Source organism: Corvus cornix, chromosome 6 (assembly GCF_000738735.6).
Source record: "Corvus cornix cornix isolate S_Up_H32 chromosome 6, ASM73873v5, whole genome shotgun sequence".
Lineage (NCBI taxonomy): Eukaryota > Metazoa > Chordata > Aves > Passeriformes > Corvidae > Corvus > Corvus cornix.
In genome coordinates, this window is record NC_046336.1 from 23,205,320 (window position 1) to 23,224,525 (window position 19,206).

The 19,206-nt window shown below is 39.1% G+C and overlaps 1 protein-coding gene across 50 annotated transcripts in view; it reads right to left on the reverse strand.

The window, feature by feature from the left end:
- KCNMA1 (potassium calcium-activated channel subfamily M alpha 1) overlaps window positions 1–18,901 on the reverse strand; it is a 438,676-nt gene extending 419,775 nt beyond the window's left edge. For 24 of the 50 annotated variants that reach the window (XM_019292667.3, XM_019292661.3, XM_010412839.4 and 21 more), the window contains exon 1: window positions 18,019–18,697. In XM_019292667.3, coding sequence (XP_019148212.2) covers window positions 18,019–18,327 — 309 coding nt within the window. In that variant the 5' untranslated portion in view covers window positions 18,328–18,697. Of the gene's footprint in view, window positions 1–18,018; window positions 18,700–18,742 lie in introns of those variants that run through there. The other 26 variants (XM_019292658.3, XM_019292648.3, XM_010412714.4 and 23 more) reach the window with 5 other exon arrangements.
- Window positions 18,902–19,206: the final 305 nt, after the last annotated feature.

Sequence of the window (19,206 nt, forward strand, 5' to 3'; positions counted from 1 at the left end):
GGACACATTTTTTTGTTTCAATAAGAACATTCTTTATAAAGGAAAATATATAAAACCAGGAAATTATCAGAGCTCAATACACAATTTTAAAAAATATAATCATATAAGCATCATGTAATCTTCCATTACCCCCCAGGATCTGTATGAGGCTAAAAACAAAATAGTATTTCTGGTACTAGAGAATGCCAGCCCTGTAAGCTATAAAAGTACTTTTGGCTGTGAATTGTTTGAGGATTGTTTTTTCCTTCATTAATTCTTAATCTCAGTAGAAAACTTCTGTTAATCCAAGATTTTCTTTAAAACAAAGAAAATTTCATTTCCAGAAAAAGTCTACTCAGGAGATCACAAACCCCCGGCAATCTTAACTCATTAACTGCCTTAGGACTGCTATTGGGAGGCTTTCAGTACTTACAGAACTTAACAGCAAATGCTCTCAAATGCTGAGATGTCACCAATGACAGTGAATGGCCTCAGACCTGGAATGCTGGAATGCTACCAGCTCTGGCCAAGCATTTGCTATGTTTAAGTTGAATTCTTGGACTGGATTCTAAATCCAGTTTTTATTTTGTTTTCAGGCTTTGGCACTGGCCCATTTGTATCCCTAGCAGTAATAAATTATGCAGTTAAGAATTTCATACTGTTTTAAGAACCTCAGCTGACAGTGCCTTCAATATGAACCAAAGAGTTCTCAGAACATCATGGTACAAGAGCTTCAGTCCCGACCAGATAAAATTACTTAAGTACAAGTTCAGATTTGATTTGACTGAGAATACTTGCTAGATGCATTTGGAAAAGAAAAAAATAATAATGTGAGAACCCTTGTAAATCTACAGAATGTTATTTCTTCTCAGGAATGAGAAAATACCTCTATTACACTCCTTCACTTCCAATTTCCAGAAAAGACCTACAGCCAGTGAGCCCAATATCGAGAGCCTCTGCAGGACTCCTCTAGCGAAACCTGCATAGAGCTGAAATTCCACTTGGGGACTGTTGGGGAAATTGTTGTAATATTGAGACTTATTTAAGTCTGCATTATAATAAAACTTTATACCGAAGTGTCAGGAAGAGTCCCTACTGAGTAATAATCAAAGGGATAAAAAAATTAGAAGTCCCACAAATCCTCAGACAAAGTAACAGGCTGCCAAGGAAGATGCACCCAGGTCTGGATGGATATCCATAACCACCATCCTACAGTCCTGAAAGCATATCTCACTTTTTTCCATATGATGCATACATTACCTGGAATTTATCATTTATCCCCAGCGTCCCGGCACCATTAGAATACCAGAGGGACTTGTACACAAACACTAAATTGCATATCATAATGAATTACTTTGAGAATGCACCAGCCCTGTAAGCATGACATTAATCCAAAATTACACAGAGACAATACACTGACAGAAGGTTTTTGTACAAAGCCATGGAATGGCTGCTCTTTGCAAAAGGAACAGAGCACTGGGTGAAGAGAGGAAAAGTGTGGGTAAACAAATTGATATTTGGCTGCACAAAAATGCGAATTCTACATCTATGATAAAATATTTCACTGAAGAATTACTCCAAGAAGCATTTAGCCACTTAAACAGAAAAAAATATAACTGCTATGAAGTCCTGAAAAAAAGCAATACAGCAAAGCTTTTTATATGGCATCTCTTAATGCAATGGATCACAGTACTATAATTTAGATTAAGAATAAAAACAAATTAAAAAGAAATACTAAATCTGTGCTAATAAATTCCTCTGAATGGTTTTGGCTGTACAATTGTATAAATGCCACACACAAAGATCCCAACTATGAGAACACTAGGATTTGTGGAATAATATCTAAAAAATTATTGAAGAATAAAAGCCACGCCAGGTAATCCTACCAAAAGTTAAGTTTTTAAGTAGGACTGCCTAGAAGAATTTGCTTGACCTCAACTTTTCACTACTAGGAAAGCATAAAGTAGAAAACTTCTGGTTCAGACATTATCCAGTCAGTGAGATATATTTTAAGTATGTATACAATGAATGTTTACTACTGAAGTTCTACAGTAAAAAAGCCTCTTCCAAACAGGTTAAAAGAGTTACATTGTTACAGCATCCAAGAAATCAGAAAGCCATCAGTTACATTGTTACAGCATCCAAGAAATCAGAAAGAACACCAACAGTTAAGGTGTAATTTCTCACTAAGACTGAACACTGGCAGCTCCAGCTGAGGTCAGCCTTCCAACATCTCATCACTCGTAGAAGCCCAGGACTTCAGAGCTCCTTTAAACCACAGGCCACTGCTTATTTCTGCTACACTGATCAGCCAGTTCCTACCTAGAAACCTCCTTCCTGCACCAAGTCTAATCCTGGTCTCATTCAGGCTCAGCTGTGGAAGTACTCATTAGGCTTATAAGAGGAAGCAAGCGAGATACTGGATTTTCTTTTGGATTTAAAAAAACCTCAGGACATGCATCTTCAAAATAAGACTGTTAATTTATATTGTCATTTTATGCTTTACAACTCAATGGGCCAACACTGTAGAGGGGCAGTAACATCAAAAATTAGCTGCTGTATTGCAAATAACTATTCCAGACTTCTCTCTGCAAAATAGAATAGCCTGAGATACCACCAAACTATTTCTCATGTAAACATCCAGAAATCTGTATCAAACCTTCTCTGCCTTCTGCTAATCAGTTTCACCAAAACTTGGCCACTAACCAGGAACTACAAATTACAATAAATATAGCAACAGGCCTCCAAATCATAATGTTCACTTCAGAAGGAAAAAAAAAGAAAATCAAACATGGAATGATAGTCTCCATGTAATTTATGGCCATGTATACCCCAGTCTGTATTGAGAGGGTAGATTTCAGATGAGATAAGAGAAAACAGCATTGCAATGCTAAGTCCAAAACCCCTGCACTGAAGAGTTCAGGGAACTCCAGAACACAACAGGCACACTGATAAAAAGAACAGCATAGCAATGGCCTAGAAAAGCATGAATGCACCAGGCACTTAAAAATATATTACATAATAGTCAACATTTTCTTTTCACTGTCTTTTACAGACCAGTTGTGATCTGTATTGCTTTCACCTTGCCACTTCTTTCTTTCATTCCAATGCTCAAAAGCTGTGCTAAATTTCCCAAGGGCTCATCACTCAGTAAAAGCAAGCCTGTTTCAATGTACTAGTGTGTCTGCTGTAATAGTTATTTCCACAAATAAACCACACAAAACTCTTAACAAATCTACAATTACATGAAAACTGAAGAATCATTAAAACAAATGAAACATATTAAACATCTGACCACAGTTTCTACAGTAATTTAGCAGCTACATCACTTATCATGCAATCAACTAATTTGAGGGGGACTGTAGAATTTATCATATTTCTCCAAATGAGAAACATATTTAATCAACTATTCTTGCAGGCTTTCCACAGTATATTACAGGGATTAAAATGAACATAATACACTCTAATAGAACAGCACATTGTAAAACCAGCTAAACTTTGGTGTAATTTTTCATAACAGATTTAGTCATATTTATATATATACAAATTTATGTTTTACACAAATATTTATATAGCTGTACGCTAGGAATGGAAACATTCAGAGACTAAAGCTCTGCAGAGGGCAGAATTGATGTATTGCATAGAATTTTAAAATCAACAAATTAACTTTTAATATGGAAACAACTCCTGAACACTATAAACACTTGTCAAAATAAGATTCCTGTAAAATCACCATGAATAAAGCCATTAACTGCCTTTATTTCATTTTGTGAGGTCAGAACCAAAATATAAGACTGAAAACTAAAATATTTACTACCTAACCAAAAAAAAAAAAATAGTTTCTGCATCATCTTTGCCCTTCCCCTAGTTAGTGAAACTGCATTAGTGTTTTGAAAGTACTCCAATATGGAGAAATGCATCTTTTCCTGAAAATTATTTATCAAAACTGGAATTCAATTCTCTCCACTATAAAAAGACAACATTCATTTTAATCTTACAAACCACCTAAAATCTTCCACCTCAGAGCTGCAAATTCAAGTGAGACAAGCAAGACATGCTCCTTCCAATCTTCATGTGAAATGTCCTCACTGAGATTTGTTGGGATTTTTAAACTACAAAAAAAAAGTGAAACTTGAGCAGCATGAAATAAAATAACAGAGGATGCTTAAAAAAATTATAGTCGAGGATGGCATTTGACTTAAAGGTAGATAATGACATGGATTTTTTTTTTTTTTTAAGCTGGATAAAGATCTAGCTACTAAGCTCCTAAGTTCCCAAAAAGCCCTATGGCCTACTTTCTCTACTTGTTTTAAAGTCACACCAAAAGGCCCAGGCACCTGCCCTGATGAAACCGATTTCCACAGAGATTGCACATTAGCAGCCTTCTCTCAGACACATGCCCCATAACACATGCCATGACACAGAAACCATGTCAAACTGGTGCCATAATAAAATGGGAATGTGTGCTGAGGAGCCCTGCCAAACGAAAACCCTGCGCTGCGAACAGACACTGTCTCTTAATCTCCTCATTGCCATTTCTCTTCCAATCTAATTCACTTCTTCCCAGCATTTATACCGTTTACCTTTTCATGCCTCCCAAAACAGGTAATACATTTCAATTTTTACAGTCATTTTTACATTCCTATTCCAAGTGATACAATCACTACCTTCAAAATATTGCCAGGAATTTAAACAAGGTAATTTTGGCAACAAAAATGTCTGCATAGAGATTTTGTATTCTTCTTACACAAATTTGGGGGCAAAACTGAGTTGGCACCATACCTTTTGTGATTTTTGTTTTGCATAACACCTTTCTAAATTTAAATGGTAAATGATTTTTCTGAAATTGACTTCATTTCACTTTTGTTTTAAACAATGTCAACCCATTTATTTTCAAACAAACCCATAAAGGAAATGGTATGTTTCTTGCATGTTGGACTAAATACATTTGCCTTTTATTAATAATGAAAAAAAAATTTTAGTTTTTTTATCAGTGCAGCAGAAACAAGCATTTCAAACTACCCCCTTAACCCTCCGATTTAAAAGCAAGATTAAACAAAAAGTAAAAAGCCTAACACCAAGATTAGTCTTCTGATAGCAGTATGTCACTAAGAACTTTACATGTTATACAATGCACTATCTGTTTTCTCTGGCTCAGATTATTTCACCTGTTCTCCCCTGGCATTGCTAGCACTACCAGATGGATCCATTTTAGATTTAATTAATTTACCCCGTCTCCTAGGATTTCGAAGAAGCACTGACAAGAACCCTGGTCCTTTCCTTTCTTGGATACAGAAAAAGAATCTAGACAGAGAGAGATTTTCCTTTTAAGAACAGAATACAACATTCACAAATAAATATCTCAGGAGAACACGTGCTGTTCAAAGAAGCTAAAAATAGTAAAACCAACAAGCATATGTTTAACTGGGAACCTTCCTAGATCCTAAAAGTAAGATAATTCCTTAAATCAAATGTGGATATGGGAACTCAAAAACTGCATTTGGTTTTTTTTAATGGCAGTAAAGCAAGCACATTCCAAGTGTCTGCATATGAAGTGAATACCATACAGTGCATATTGAACTAGACAGAATCCCTCCTTCTTGTCACCTGCCTTCATTCCCTTCTCTTTTTTAAAAATTCCTCAATATACTACAGCTAAAATTTCATCCCATCTAAATTAAAGCACTTTTTTTCATTCCTTTTATTCTCTGCTCATGTAAAAAAATAAATCTTCACAGGAACTTAGAACGGCACAGCAACTTCTAACCACCTGTAGCTCTTTAAAATTGTAACTGCTCTAAAGGACTCAAACTACATTCCCTTCATGAATTTAACAAAAGGGGTGAGTGGATGCATGTTAATTAAATCACCTGCTTATCTTAATCACTAGGTTGCTTTATATGGAGTAGGACAAATCAGTTCTTTGACAGTCCTCCTCCTCTCCTGGCTTTCTCCTTATTATCTGCTTTTACCTCATAAGATGCATGGGGCAGAGGATCGCCCCTTTGTCAAAGCCGGTAATAGGATCTGGCATAACTAAGCCAGCAAAACCAAGTGGCCTCAGAATACTACAGCAGAAAAGTAGTTGAGATAGGTCTTCTAAATTGCTAAGTCAAATTTTGAATGCACAATGTTCCTCATATAGGGTGGAGCATTTCACAACAATATCCTAGAGCTCCAATAATGAATTTTCCCAGTTGCAGGATATGCTACAATAAAACATAAGCCTTTCAGCCCTCTAAACAGAACAAACGATGCCGAAGCACTGACACGCAGTGCAGGAATTAGTTTTACTTAAAATGCATCAATACAAAACACAAACCAGCTTGCACCACTTGTAAGTGATGCTAATTCTCCAAGGTCCATCTCCATAACAGACACACTGCATCTCTCCCGATATTAAAACATTTGCACAAAGTTCTAGCTCCACTGTTACACAACTAAACAAGAATCTCAGGCTTTCACCTTCAGAAGTCTGGTGAGACACAGAGCATTAACTCCAGACTACATAATCTAATCAAATGACTGAGGCCAGAGGACAAACAGGAACAACCTACAATTAAATTCTGAAGACTATAATGATTATTTTTTAAAATTCCTTATACCAATGTAGCATTTGCTACAAAATATGCACTGAATTAAACTTTTTTTAAAATGTAAAATAATTGATTTGTAAGGGTTTGAGCTTGTTTAAGAAAAGAATAAATCACAGATATTCTGAGTTGGGAGGGACCCACAAGAATCATCAAGTCCTACTCTTCAGTGAATGGCCCATATGGGATTGAACCCACAGCCTTGGTGTTACCACTGTACTCTGACCAACTGAGCCAATCTCAGTGACTTAATCATCCAATACTTTAACTTGATGGTCTTATAAATTATTAGAAAGCAGCCCAATTAACCCAAATAAGCTGACAACATAAAACCAGACATTCAGGATCCAACAGCAATATAATTAAAGGGGTGAAGAACCCCCTATACTTTCTCTGATATTCACTGCTACAGTCTTAAGGCACAGAATTTGAACTGTCATTTTCATCAGCTCTCAGAGCACATTCTCATTTAGCTACAACCAGTAGAGCCATCAATTTTAATTCATAGAAGTATGTATTTTCTATGGGAGTTGTAACAATAACCTACAAGTACATACCATTTAAAATCCAAAGAGTATTTTACAAATCAATGGAAAACCCTTGTGCTCACTGCTAAAAACAATCTGTACGTGGGACTGAAACTTGTCCCAAGGAAAACACAATTCAACCTGAGAACCAGTTATAAAAACAGTCTGCATTTTAAACTGTTCCTTTACTTTTTGTTCATAAATATTTTTGACTGAACTGGAAGAACACAAATACTCATGAGGCACAGCCTCAAGAGGTCTGTTTATATTGCCAGAAGCTTTTCTAGAACTTCTACCTTTAATTTGAGCTATTGTTACCTTTCTCTCCACTTCTTCTAAATGTTTTGAAAATAAAACTCCAATTCTCACCTATAGAAAACAACACCCTGGGCACCAAGCTCTAGTACCTGTTACCTCAGATTAGATAAAATAGGCAGCAGCTGCTTTAAGCAACCTATCCCAAACCATTTTCCTCCCCCTCAGCTACAGCAAATGGTAACAGTTTTATCCATACAGATTTCATACACTTGCCAAAGTTCTCAGAAGATCAATAAAAATTTTTAAAGGGTCATTTTACAGTAGTTTTACTGAAATTAATCAATAGTTCTGACACACCCAGAGCACCTGTAACATTTCAAAGCAGTAAGATACCATCCACTGTCTCAGCCTTACCACCACCACCACCTCTGCCAGCTCACTATCCCATCCCCAGCCTGCCCCAGGAGCCTCCCAGGGCCAGCACATCTGGAGCACCAACAGAAAGTCCATGAGCATAAGCTTAACCCTTAAGTCAGAGTTACAGCATAATAAAAGGAGCAGCATCCTGACAGACCAACTGTGAGCAGCTGTACAGACACTGTATACTAGTTAAGAAAAAAAAGCTAGACATTTATTAAAAAGTTCATCCAGGCTTCCCCCTTACAAGCATGGTTGACTTTACCTTGAGGAGGAGCAAGACACACATAAGAGAATAAAAGAGGTCCACAACGTCTGCACTTCAGCATTTACACCCTCAAGACTAATTCAAACCAGCTGCAGGGACTCCAGGCCCCTTAACAGATGGAGCAGACCAGGTGTGCGGTTGGAGCTCATCTTCCTAAATAGTTTCACCTGAAAGGAATCTACCTAATCACGCTGGGAAAGCTACAGTTTACTCTCAAAAGTCATCCAGCTACATGCCCAAGTCAACCAAAACCCTATCCTCCGAAGGACACCATGAAATCAATACTTAGCACGGCAATAATGAAACAACCTCTCTTAAAACCTTTCAGCATTCAACTTTTACCTATTAAATCATTTCTGCTCAGTAAAAAGACCTAAAAACACACAGAAAGGTTTAGGATCTGGAGCTACCGCTACCTGCCAGTCTGAACAGCTCAGGTTCCTCGCAGCAAGTCTCTTCAGAGACTTAAAGTTTGGATTTATTAGCACTGTCAAGCCAGCACCTCAAGATAGTAAGCCCAGTCTTAGAAGACTAAATAAAAAAATACTGCTGCCACAAAACACTCCACTTGCTCTGATGGATTAAATTTGTGTTTTAAAAAGTTATAAGTGATGTAACTTAACTTCAACAGGCATTAGATCAAATCAGGTCTGCTTTACATCACCTTCACTTCATACCAAAGCATGAAGTAGATGCAAACACTGCAAAATAAGGCTTGCACACCTTCACAGAAATAATCATGCAATCAGCTATGCTCTAAAACAAACTGGTATTCCCCTACACTCAAGAGTATCCAGTTAAATGCTGGATGACAGTCTGGAGCTCTGTCCATCGCCCAGTCACCTCCAACACACCCACCCACACTCCTTAAATTAACTCACTTTATAGGTTTATTAAAGTAACTATAGCCATGGAAATTTCAGGAACGTTTTCAAAATGCAAGCATGAAAAAATTATTTTTAACTTAATTTTTATTACAGTTATTTGTAAGAGCAATCAGCTCAAAATATATATATTTTTATTGTTGGGTAGGTATCAACCTCTTAGATAAAAGAAAATTAAAATTAAGACTATTAGATGCTAATGCAGAGCTCTAAAACAGTGCGTAACTTTACAAATGCTTGACTACCCTCCCGTACATATATATACACAGAAAAGCCAGGAGATTCAGTAAAACCAACTCAAGTCTACAGTATGATGTGTAAGGTCAACATTAAATAAAAAAAAGATACATGGATTTTAGCTTTTATGTTTATGAATAAACATCTGAATAAAGAAAAAAGTTTTCAAGAGCAATAATACCTCTTTCTGAAATGCACTGAAACTGACTGAAATCAATTCAGATTAAGACCTTATTAAGATCTTAAATATAAATTTTGATGTCTAAACAGCTATTTTGTGCAAGTGATGCAAGTTCCACACATTTAACCTAAACAACTGCTGTGTACGTTTTGTTATAAAATTATGCATAACTTAATAACAAGCACAGTGCCATCAACAGGAAATAAGAAAAAGCAAATGCTTTTTTCTTTCATTCCTGGAATCACACAGAATCATTCAGTTGGCAACACAGAGATACCACAGTCTTCCTATCATACATATCATTTAGGTTAGCATTAAAACTTTCTCTCTTACATCATACAGGCAGAATCAAAGCTCCACATGTTGGACAGCATTTTCCACTTTTATAAATTAAAATTTTAGTATATCCTAGGGACACATTCCAGCAAAGCAGCTAAAATTATTTTTCCAAATATCAAAACTGTGAAGTTTTTAGTGCTGTTTTCTTTCAGGAACAAGAGATCTGTCATATGAATTCAGCTCTTCTGACTCACCAAAAGACAACACCAGAGGTTAAACATTGTCATAGGTTAGCAGACCAAACCACTACAAACATCTAAGGCAGTGTCAAAGGAGGAAAACCAGAATTTAGTCAGGTAAAATTTTGTACAGCCTTAAATCAGAAAGCAGACCCATAAAGAGTGAAAGAAAAGAAACATGCTTATAGCTGAGAGTCTTAAGTGATACAAAAATAATGCAAACATAAAGCCTGCAGTCCTGTTTCTGATCCTGAAGGAATCAGAAACCTTCAGGTGTCAGTGTATTGTATATATATATAGTATAAGAAAACTACCACCAAATGCTGGGAAAATTTCCCATATAACAAAACCAATTTATCAGAAGTGTATAATCAAAGCATTAAAAAAAATCCCTCATGGGGAAAAATGCTTGCACCACATACAGACTCTGCAATGTTTTCTCCTACCTAAGCTGTTCTTATGACTAAAAGGAAAAGGAATAAGGAGATTTTTTTTCATTCAGTCCTCAAAACCCAAGTAGAATTTGTCAGCTTCTTTATGAAACAATACTTTTAGTATGATAACCTAGAAAATGTAAGAACATCACAAACCTTCTGCCTGTTGATCTGCAAACTCACTTTCAAAAAAAGTTATGTCAGATCACTTGTAGCCAAAGGATTCACCATATCTGCAGCACCTGAAGTGCTCTACACCAACCAGGACCATTGCAGGTTCAAGAAGTCAGTAACTCATTCCAAAAAATTTCTGTCCCATACAATATCTGTGCACAATCACAACTAAAATGTGTTTAACTGAGTTTATACTAGAAAGACTTACAAGATGCTTGAACAAAGAATCATCCTAATACTTTTCTCTTTATTTTTGCAATATTAAAGTCACCATTTGCAAACAGGTTTTTTTAGACCTATCTGTAACGATGTTTTCCCTATACTTAAAATAGAAAATTAATCCAACACCAGTAGTGCTAAAGTTAATCTCATTACTAATAATAATAATAGTAATAGCATAGTAAAAGTGAGTCACCCTTCTAGTTTTAAAAAAAGAGATGAGCTAAGCCATTAGATAAAAAAGTAAAAGATACCATGAAAAATGAATGAAATATAATCAAGTATGCCAAAATATTTAGTCATCATTTGCTTGGACAAAGGGGAAACAAAACTGTATTATAACTTTATTATATAAACAGCAATAAAAAAGCAACACAGTAGACCTGTATTTAACAGTTACAGGGATAAGCTATTCAGTTGTTGTGTCATGCTGCAATTGTTGATGAGGTTACAGTATTCCTCCCCATTTTTGTGTCCTGGTGATGATGAATTTGGGGCTTTTCCCCCACTCTATGGTAGCAGTTCTGATACTTAACTTAGGTAGTGAATGCAAAAAGATTTCCAGGACTCAGAGCTGCAGCTGCACATATGTCTGTCCTGCAGGTGATCCATGGGGCAAGGGACCTCTGCCAGTTCCACTAAATGTGCACTTACTGCAGTTCTAAAAAAAGAGCCAACATTTACCATTGCACATCAGCTTGCAGGAGAGATATCCTTATAGGATATTATCAGCCATTCAAGCACTCAAGTTTTAATTTCCAAGGGGAGCCTGGCAGAAGGTATAATTCTTGACCGGAATGGAAACATACCATGTGTAACTTTTAAATATTATGTTTCTAATGTTGAAATCTCAGACATAATGGCCACAAACCAAGTAAATACAACTTGCTACAATAAAAGAAAAAAGCTTTTAAAAGCTTAAAATGTTAACATTAGAATTTTTTTTTAATCTAATTCATCTAGGACACTGTGAACATCTAGGCCTGAGTCCAAAGCCATTGAAGTTATTAGGACTGCTTCCTTCTATTTCAACAGACCTTGGATAACTCTCTCATTTCTGTAACTCTCAAACAGACAAATACATGCAATATATCATCTCAAAGCAAACGAAACTCAACACATTTCAGTGGCAGCACATTCATTTAAACAGAACTACGCATACTATATATGGAAATGAAGTGTTCCTCTCAAAGATGAAAACCCAATGTATTCTCAGGCTATAAATACCATCAGGATTCAAAATGGGCCCTTCCTGACCAATATGTCTCTGACAGGCATGGAAGATAGGTATCATTCCTTCCCATTTATTCAGACTCTGCTGCTTTTCCACCCTCCATTGTCACCCAAGGTGACCTGTGTGCCCCGGACAACGTGCCCACACTGACAAACCATGAGTTCTAATTTGGAACTGGTGTATTTAGCCCTGTATAATTTTGCATAAATGCCAGTGTAGTCTTGTGATCTAACAGAGTTTTGCACTCACTTCCCAGTGAGGCATTGTATTCCTGCAAGGAGCAGGGAGCTGGACTCAATGATCGTTACAGCTCCCTTCCAAACACAAGATATTCTAGGATTCTAAGCCTTCAGCCATGTAGCAGCATATAAACCCATTACAGAAACACAGCTTTTTACAAGAGCTTTTCAAAGTGTAGTTCATTTCCTTTAGCCACTAAAATCATATGTGGGGCAGAAAAATATTTTTTAACCATTAACACCCACACATAATGTTTCAGCAATCTTTCCATTAGAAAACCTCCACAAGCTGTATTCACTGTGCCTTCCTCAGACCACTGGTAGTTCAGTAATTTTCATACATGTAAAATACACATTTCTATGCAATGTGACTAGGTATGTTTAGTAGAATCAAAGGGATACCCTGTTCCCCAATTTCATCTAGTGTTATTTTTATGTTTGCACCTCCCCAGTGACTGCTGCCCTCCCAACCTCACACTACAGGATGCCTTGCTGCTGCTGAACTACAGCCTGATCCTGCTGGGGAATTATCACCAGCCAGCCCTGAAATTCACATAAACTTTTGTCGCTCTGAGTTGGATTCCACAGAATAGCAGAGCCAATCTCAGAAGGAACACTGACTGCTGCTCTGTGTTGTGCCTGCTGTCTAGAGATTACTGCTTCTTTTTAGGATTTGTCCCAGGAAGGACACTCAATGACTAAGATTCACAATCCACTTTCTTGCAATAATACAGGACATCCAAGTATGATCACTGCTGGTTTTAATTATAATCATTAGAGCCCATCCCTGCAGAGGTTATACTCAGGGCTAGTGCTCTCTAAATGTTCTGTTTCTGTCTCTGGGGCTGTAAACTGCCCTCATTCCACATTCAGAAATCCCAACTCATCAAAACTGAGTACACGGATCAGTGTTACTTAAAAGCTTTCTGTTCGCTATTATAGGCATTTCTTCTATTGAGCTAAACTGGAAAAAAAGGTGAAATCTAATGGTTTTCAACCAGCACTTAGAGATTTGCAAATGTGAGATTTTTAAGTTCTTTCTGAATGCAGATGTTCTCCTTAAATGTATGTGTTGCAAAGCCTTGAAAATGATACTGTACCAAAATAACGTTTTGGTAGAGAATGATTTACAGGTTAAATCCTTGTTTAAATTCTCTTTTCTGCATGCATAACCTATTTGAGCATGTGTTTATAAAATGTGAAATCCTTTATAAGCTCCAGAGAGCCAGAAGTATCTTCCTTTTCAGTGCATGGAAAACAGCAGCATACACCTCTCCACACCAGCGCCCTTTTCTGCTTATACATCTGCGAAGTACCTTTTCTTTCAGACCTTGACCTCCCCACCATGGCCATCTCTCAACTGGCAACCTGTCTGGTGAGGCTTTCCCGGAGTAATTGTGTGCAGAGCACCTGACAGCCATGAGACAGGAATGATTGAGCCAGGCTGTGCATGTGACTAACAAGCAAAATGCATTACAGTTGCCGCTAATCCCTTGAGCCTTCCAGTTGTTCATCATACGCTGCTGCACAGTACATCTTCACGGGAGTCAAGGCGACGTTTCCACGTACAGATTTAAATGAAGGGATCTCCTGCATTATGTGTCCACATGTATCTCCCAATGTACACTCAAACTTTTCTCAATAGATCGTGCTTCAAATTTGTTTATTTGGAGAGGGTGTTCATGCAGATATCACTCAGAAACCAACAAACCTCGCCCACACGAGAGCCAGCCTGGAATGCTTGTTTTATGGACAACTTAAACTTATCCACTTAGAAGTTTTCTCTGGCTTTAGAGTTTTGAGTTGAAATTGTTAACTTTTCAAAGACAATTTCTGCAAATATTTTATTTCCAGCAAAACCAGGGTTTTTTCTATTCAAAATAAATGGGAATGTTGCTTAGTTTCTACTGACCAAATCTAGCACTGTGTAAATTACTACATTTCAGAAATAAGGAGACGAAGGTCAAAGAAAACTGTTAGGACTTGTAATTTCAGGCTAGCAACTGCTACCTATAATCATAATTTCATTTTATATGTGTACATGTCCTGGGTTGTGGGCAGGAAAAGCTCTTCGAAACGCTGAAAGCATCACAGTAAGGATATTTTCTACGTGCTAGAGCCTGATGACATAAGGTCCATAAGAAGTACCCTTCACTGGGGAACCAAGGAGCAGCAATAAAGGGTCCAGTATCATATTCTTCAACAGGAAACAAGTCCCGCTTGATTCTGCACTGACCAGCACCAGGAGCTGACTGTGCCCCAAACCTGGGCTCTCTCATTCCACTGCTCCTTCGTCATGTTTTAGAGTTTGTTCAAAGCCAAAATACAGAATCAGATAATGTCAGCAGCAAATGCCCTCCAGGAGCACAGAAAACGCCGATGCAGATCCATATAATCAAAAGAACTACACACCGTATAATATGCATTTAGCCCCTATGTGCACATCACCATGCAGATTTATTTATTTTTCTGCTGTTACCACAAACAAGAGCGCATGGTGTCAGAGTCCAGTCCAAGGAAGTTTAATCTCACATTCTACTTTTCATACACAAACAGAAATGAGTTGGTCAGGGGACAAAGAAAAAGCAATGACAAGTTCTTTAGCAGTATCTAAGCACTATTGAAAATGTAGATGTAAACACTGAGAAGAAAACCAGCCTTTTTCAAGGTTGGTTGCAAATACACTGTAGCTAATTTTGAAAAATTCCATTTAAAATTATACACCATATTAAATAAAGGAATACAAGGGCTCCAATAGTAGTGACTATCACACTACATGAAACACTGACAATGAAGGTAAAGATTTACTTTTTAGTAAGATTTTTTTAAAATGCCAACTCACAAAGCAAGTGTGGAGCATGAAAATCCTAAAACTTCTACAATCATTTTTAGTACATGATTAAGAGTAATGTTCTATTCACATACAATTACATAAATGAGATACGGAATTCTAAGAGGTAATGATGATTCTGTTAGCAGTTTTCATATTCTTGACTTACAGTATCTTGACTTTCTTATCTCCAAGAGGAAAAAAAAAATGTAATGAAATTTCATACCACAAAGTGTTAAACTGTTTATATCATAGTTTTAAATTCCAACTTTAAACTGACTAAGTTGAAGAGGGGAAACCCCAAACAAATCACATTCTAAATCCTTCTACGTAACCATTAAAAAGTTTTACATCCCACAGTCAAGTTAACAATCATCGACAAATCCATGGAATATGTCATGCTTAGAATATAGCAGGGAGAAAAAAATGAAACGTTTTGTAGTTCTTTGCAATAACAGATACAGATATGAGTATTAGCACATTAACTCTGAATTATTCATATATATATATATATCTATGTGAATTATTCAATAAGAGGCCACAGAAAGTAGACATGAGAAAGACTTCTTTTAGCTTTCTCACTGGGACCGCTCTTTATGTAGTGAGACGATGCTGGATAGCCCAACTTCCCTGCAACCTGTGGAGCAGCAGAAGAGGCAGCACAGGAAAGGAAAGCTCCTAATATGCAGAAAACTTCTTCAATCCTGCAGTAGGAGGAGCTACTTCTTCTAAAATTGCTTTTGTAGCAGGTCCAATAGAGTCAACATAGCATATATATGCATTCACATTTCTCACCGGCAGCTTTTCCAAACTCACCAAGCAGCAAAGTATGTGCTTGGTAACAGCAAATTTTAAGACATTTCCAGTTGTTGCTTCAGTTAGCCTTTATACCCTAAATACTAGAAAAGTGTTTTGCAATAACTAGTTATAACTAACATCCTTGCATACACAGAATTCCCTCCAACTCCCTATTTTATCGTATAAGGAATTCAGGATCAGCCCTTGAAAGTTCTTTTTCGCCAGACTTTTGAAAACCCTTACAAGTGGAACAAATAGGATCTAAAAGGAGACATATATCTCCCCCTACCTGCAGAGCCCTTTATCCTCCTGCCCCAGGGAATGACATTCATGGAACAACTTCAGTTTCAAAGATGAAATAAACTCAAATCTTACAACCTGCCATAGCCACAGTATGTCAAGCTATTTGGACTGGAAGTGTTTGAACCCCTCGACGAAGCCTGTTACTAAACTGACATATTTAGCATAAGAGGTTTTAAAGACAATTTGCACACACCTTTCTATACCGGTTAAGAAATGACTGATCTGCTTTAACTCTGTGTCCCAATAATGGATTCTCTGACCAACAGGACCCACCAAGAAACCATGCCTAAGAAGTCTGTGTACAAGTCTCTAACTTCTTACTCTCTCGAGAAGAAGAAGCACGAGGTAATAACCTGCAGATTTTTCTTTTTCGTCAAGAGCTCTGATAGCCTCTGTAGATCTGTCTCATTCTGTGGAGACAAAAATGCTAAATACACAATGAAACCAAAGGTTAAGTCTTCACTACTCACCCTTTCTTGAAAATTGCCTTTTACTGCTGTGGGAAATAGTATCTTATTATCACAAATTCATTAGAGCTGTGTCATCATACCTGGCTAACACCCCTCTAAGCAAGTTCAGGTTTGGTGTTGAATGAAAAACAAAATGACTATAGAAAAGTAGTGCTGTCTGATAGGATTCCTGATGCTTCAGGCTGACTTAAAAGCTTTTATTCCTTAACTTTAGCAATCACTCCTTCCCTAGATAGGCCAAGTTCACTATAATAGTTTAACTTCCAACTGGAGTATGGAGGTTCATTTAGGCAACCCAAACTACATGACAAACAAGTACCATAACTTTCCATGCTCTAACTTTGTTTCTGGTTTCCCCTAAATGCTGGGCCCTTCATACAGCTGGCATATATGCTGTGTGTTTAGGGGGGAGGGGACAGGAGAAAGGGGAAGACAGCTCACTGTACGTCAAAGCAAACCAGCAACCTAGCAACCATATATTAAAAGGTGTGTGTGTTTTTGTGGGTGTCTGTGTGCCAGGAATAACTGAAGCAGATATTATTCCATTTGTAATCCAAAAAATGTGAAAAGGGAAGGGGAGAAACTCCAGTTGCTGGTCTATTTTGGGGTCTGTCAAAATCCACTTTCACAATACAGAGTTGTAACACTTTCTATGTCATTTTTCGTAATCAAAAATTAAAGTCTGGACTTGAGCAAGTTCTTAGCTTTGGTTTGAAAATAGGCCCTTCAAAGCAGAAGCTGAACTTACTTCGCATGCCTTCTTCCAGCTGGTAATATGCGAAAATCAAAGGGGCAGAGAGGCTGCCTCAAAGACTTCACACTCAGGTTAAGCAAATACTTACAAATGTACAGAATACTTCTAGATAGCTACATTTAATCTAACAAACAGAAACGTCAAAGGTTCTCAGGGAGTGGAACTGGCTTTATAAAGGTTCCCTCGAGTGAGAAATTCAGCCTTTCAATTTTGCCAAAGTTTCTCATTCCACAAGACAACTGACAGTTTAGATCAGCGTATGCAAGCTCCCACCCCATCATATGGGGTCCCAAGGGTGCATATAAACTTCTGATCTGCACCGTCCCACTACACCAGCATGCGCCTCTCCGACAGGGTGAGCGTCGGACACCAGGTGTTAACTGTCGTGCCCCCAGATGAAAACGAATGAGTTCCTGTGTAGGGTGGAACAGAGAAGGGGGAACGGGGGAGGCGCCTCGGGACTGCACCCAACACCTCACCCCTCCAGCTACACTGCCCACGTTGCAGCTCCCAACAGCCCGTGGCAACCCTAAGCCAAGAGCAGCCAGCACACTGCCATCAACAACAGCCCCACGGCGTCCGCTCCACCGCCACCTCGCCCGGGTGTCCTGCTCTATAAGGCTGGGCTCCTACTACTCCTCACCACCACCACCGCAACAAACCATCACCGGCAGCAGGAGGGGAAGGGAAGGGGCAGTTACCTTGTTTTTGACCCCGCAGTGGCAGCAGACAGTCCACAGGTACTTGAGGGTCCTCCACAGCAGGATGATAAACAGTCCCCCAAAGAAAGTAACCATGGATGAGGCGAGGAAAGCCCACCACATGCGCTGTCCGCGGCTATCGCAGGGCACCTCCATGGTCACCGGGATGATGAGCGCATCCATCTTGGGCACATTGACGGGGGAGGAGGACGAGTCTGTGTTGAGATTGTTGGCGTTGATATTGTTACTCATTCTAATGCCGCTGCCGCTGCCGCCCGGGTAGGAGCCGCCGCCGCTGCCATTTGCCATAGCTAACAGCGAGCCGGGCGCGCAGGGGCTTCCGAGAGCTCCTCCCGCCGCCAGCGCCCCCCAAAAAGCCCATCACCAGCCATATTGCTGCTGCTGCCGCCGCTGCTCAGCGGGGAAGGGATAAGGAGAGTAATAAAAATAAAAAGCCCCCAATCAAAACAAACAAAAAACCAAACCAACCAACAAAAAAAAAAAAAAAAAAAAGCAGGTGAAGAGAAGCGACCGCACAATTCCCGGGTCCCTCTCGGGAGCCGACAGGCCGGTGAATTCCGAGCGTCGTCTTTGTACGGCGAAAATAATATTTAAAAAATTAAAAATAATAATAAAAATATAGTCTCCTCCTCAGATTCCCACCCCTTCCTTCTCCCGCATACACAGCCCCTACCCCGCCCACCCCAAAAAAATCATCCAGCACCACCACAAACTGATGCCTCTGAGCGTCTCTCCAAGATACCCAGCGCGGCGACCCCGCTGGCCTCAGCGGGGATCCCTCACTCAGCCTCCGCCGCGGATCCTCCCGGAGGTGGTCTGTTATTATTGTTATTAGTCTTTAACTTGTTATTAGCGATACTCAGTCCCCCCCCCCCACCCCCCCGCGCACCCTCCTCCTCCTCCTCCTCCTCCTCCTCTTCCAAGTCCAGCCCCTTCCTCTCCTCTTCCCCTCTCGGTGCCGGCAGCAGCCTCCTGTGGCTCCTAATTCATCCTCCGCTGGCCCATCTGTGAGTGCGCTGCCGCTGCCGCCGCCTCCTCGCCCATCCTTCGGGAGCTCCCTCCAGGGCCCGGCTGTCGCTCAGGCTGTTGCTCCCACACGCGCAGCGGCGCCGCCGGCTCCCGCCCCTCCCTCTGTGCCGCCGGGGGACGCGACGGCCCCGCAGTCGC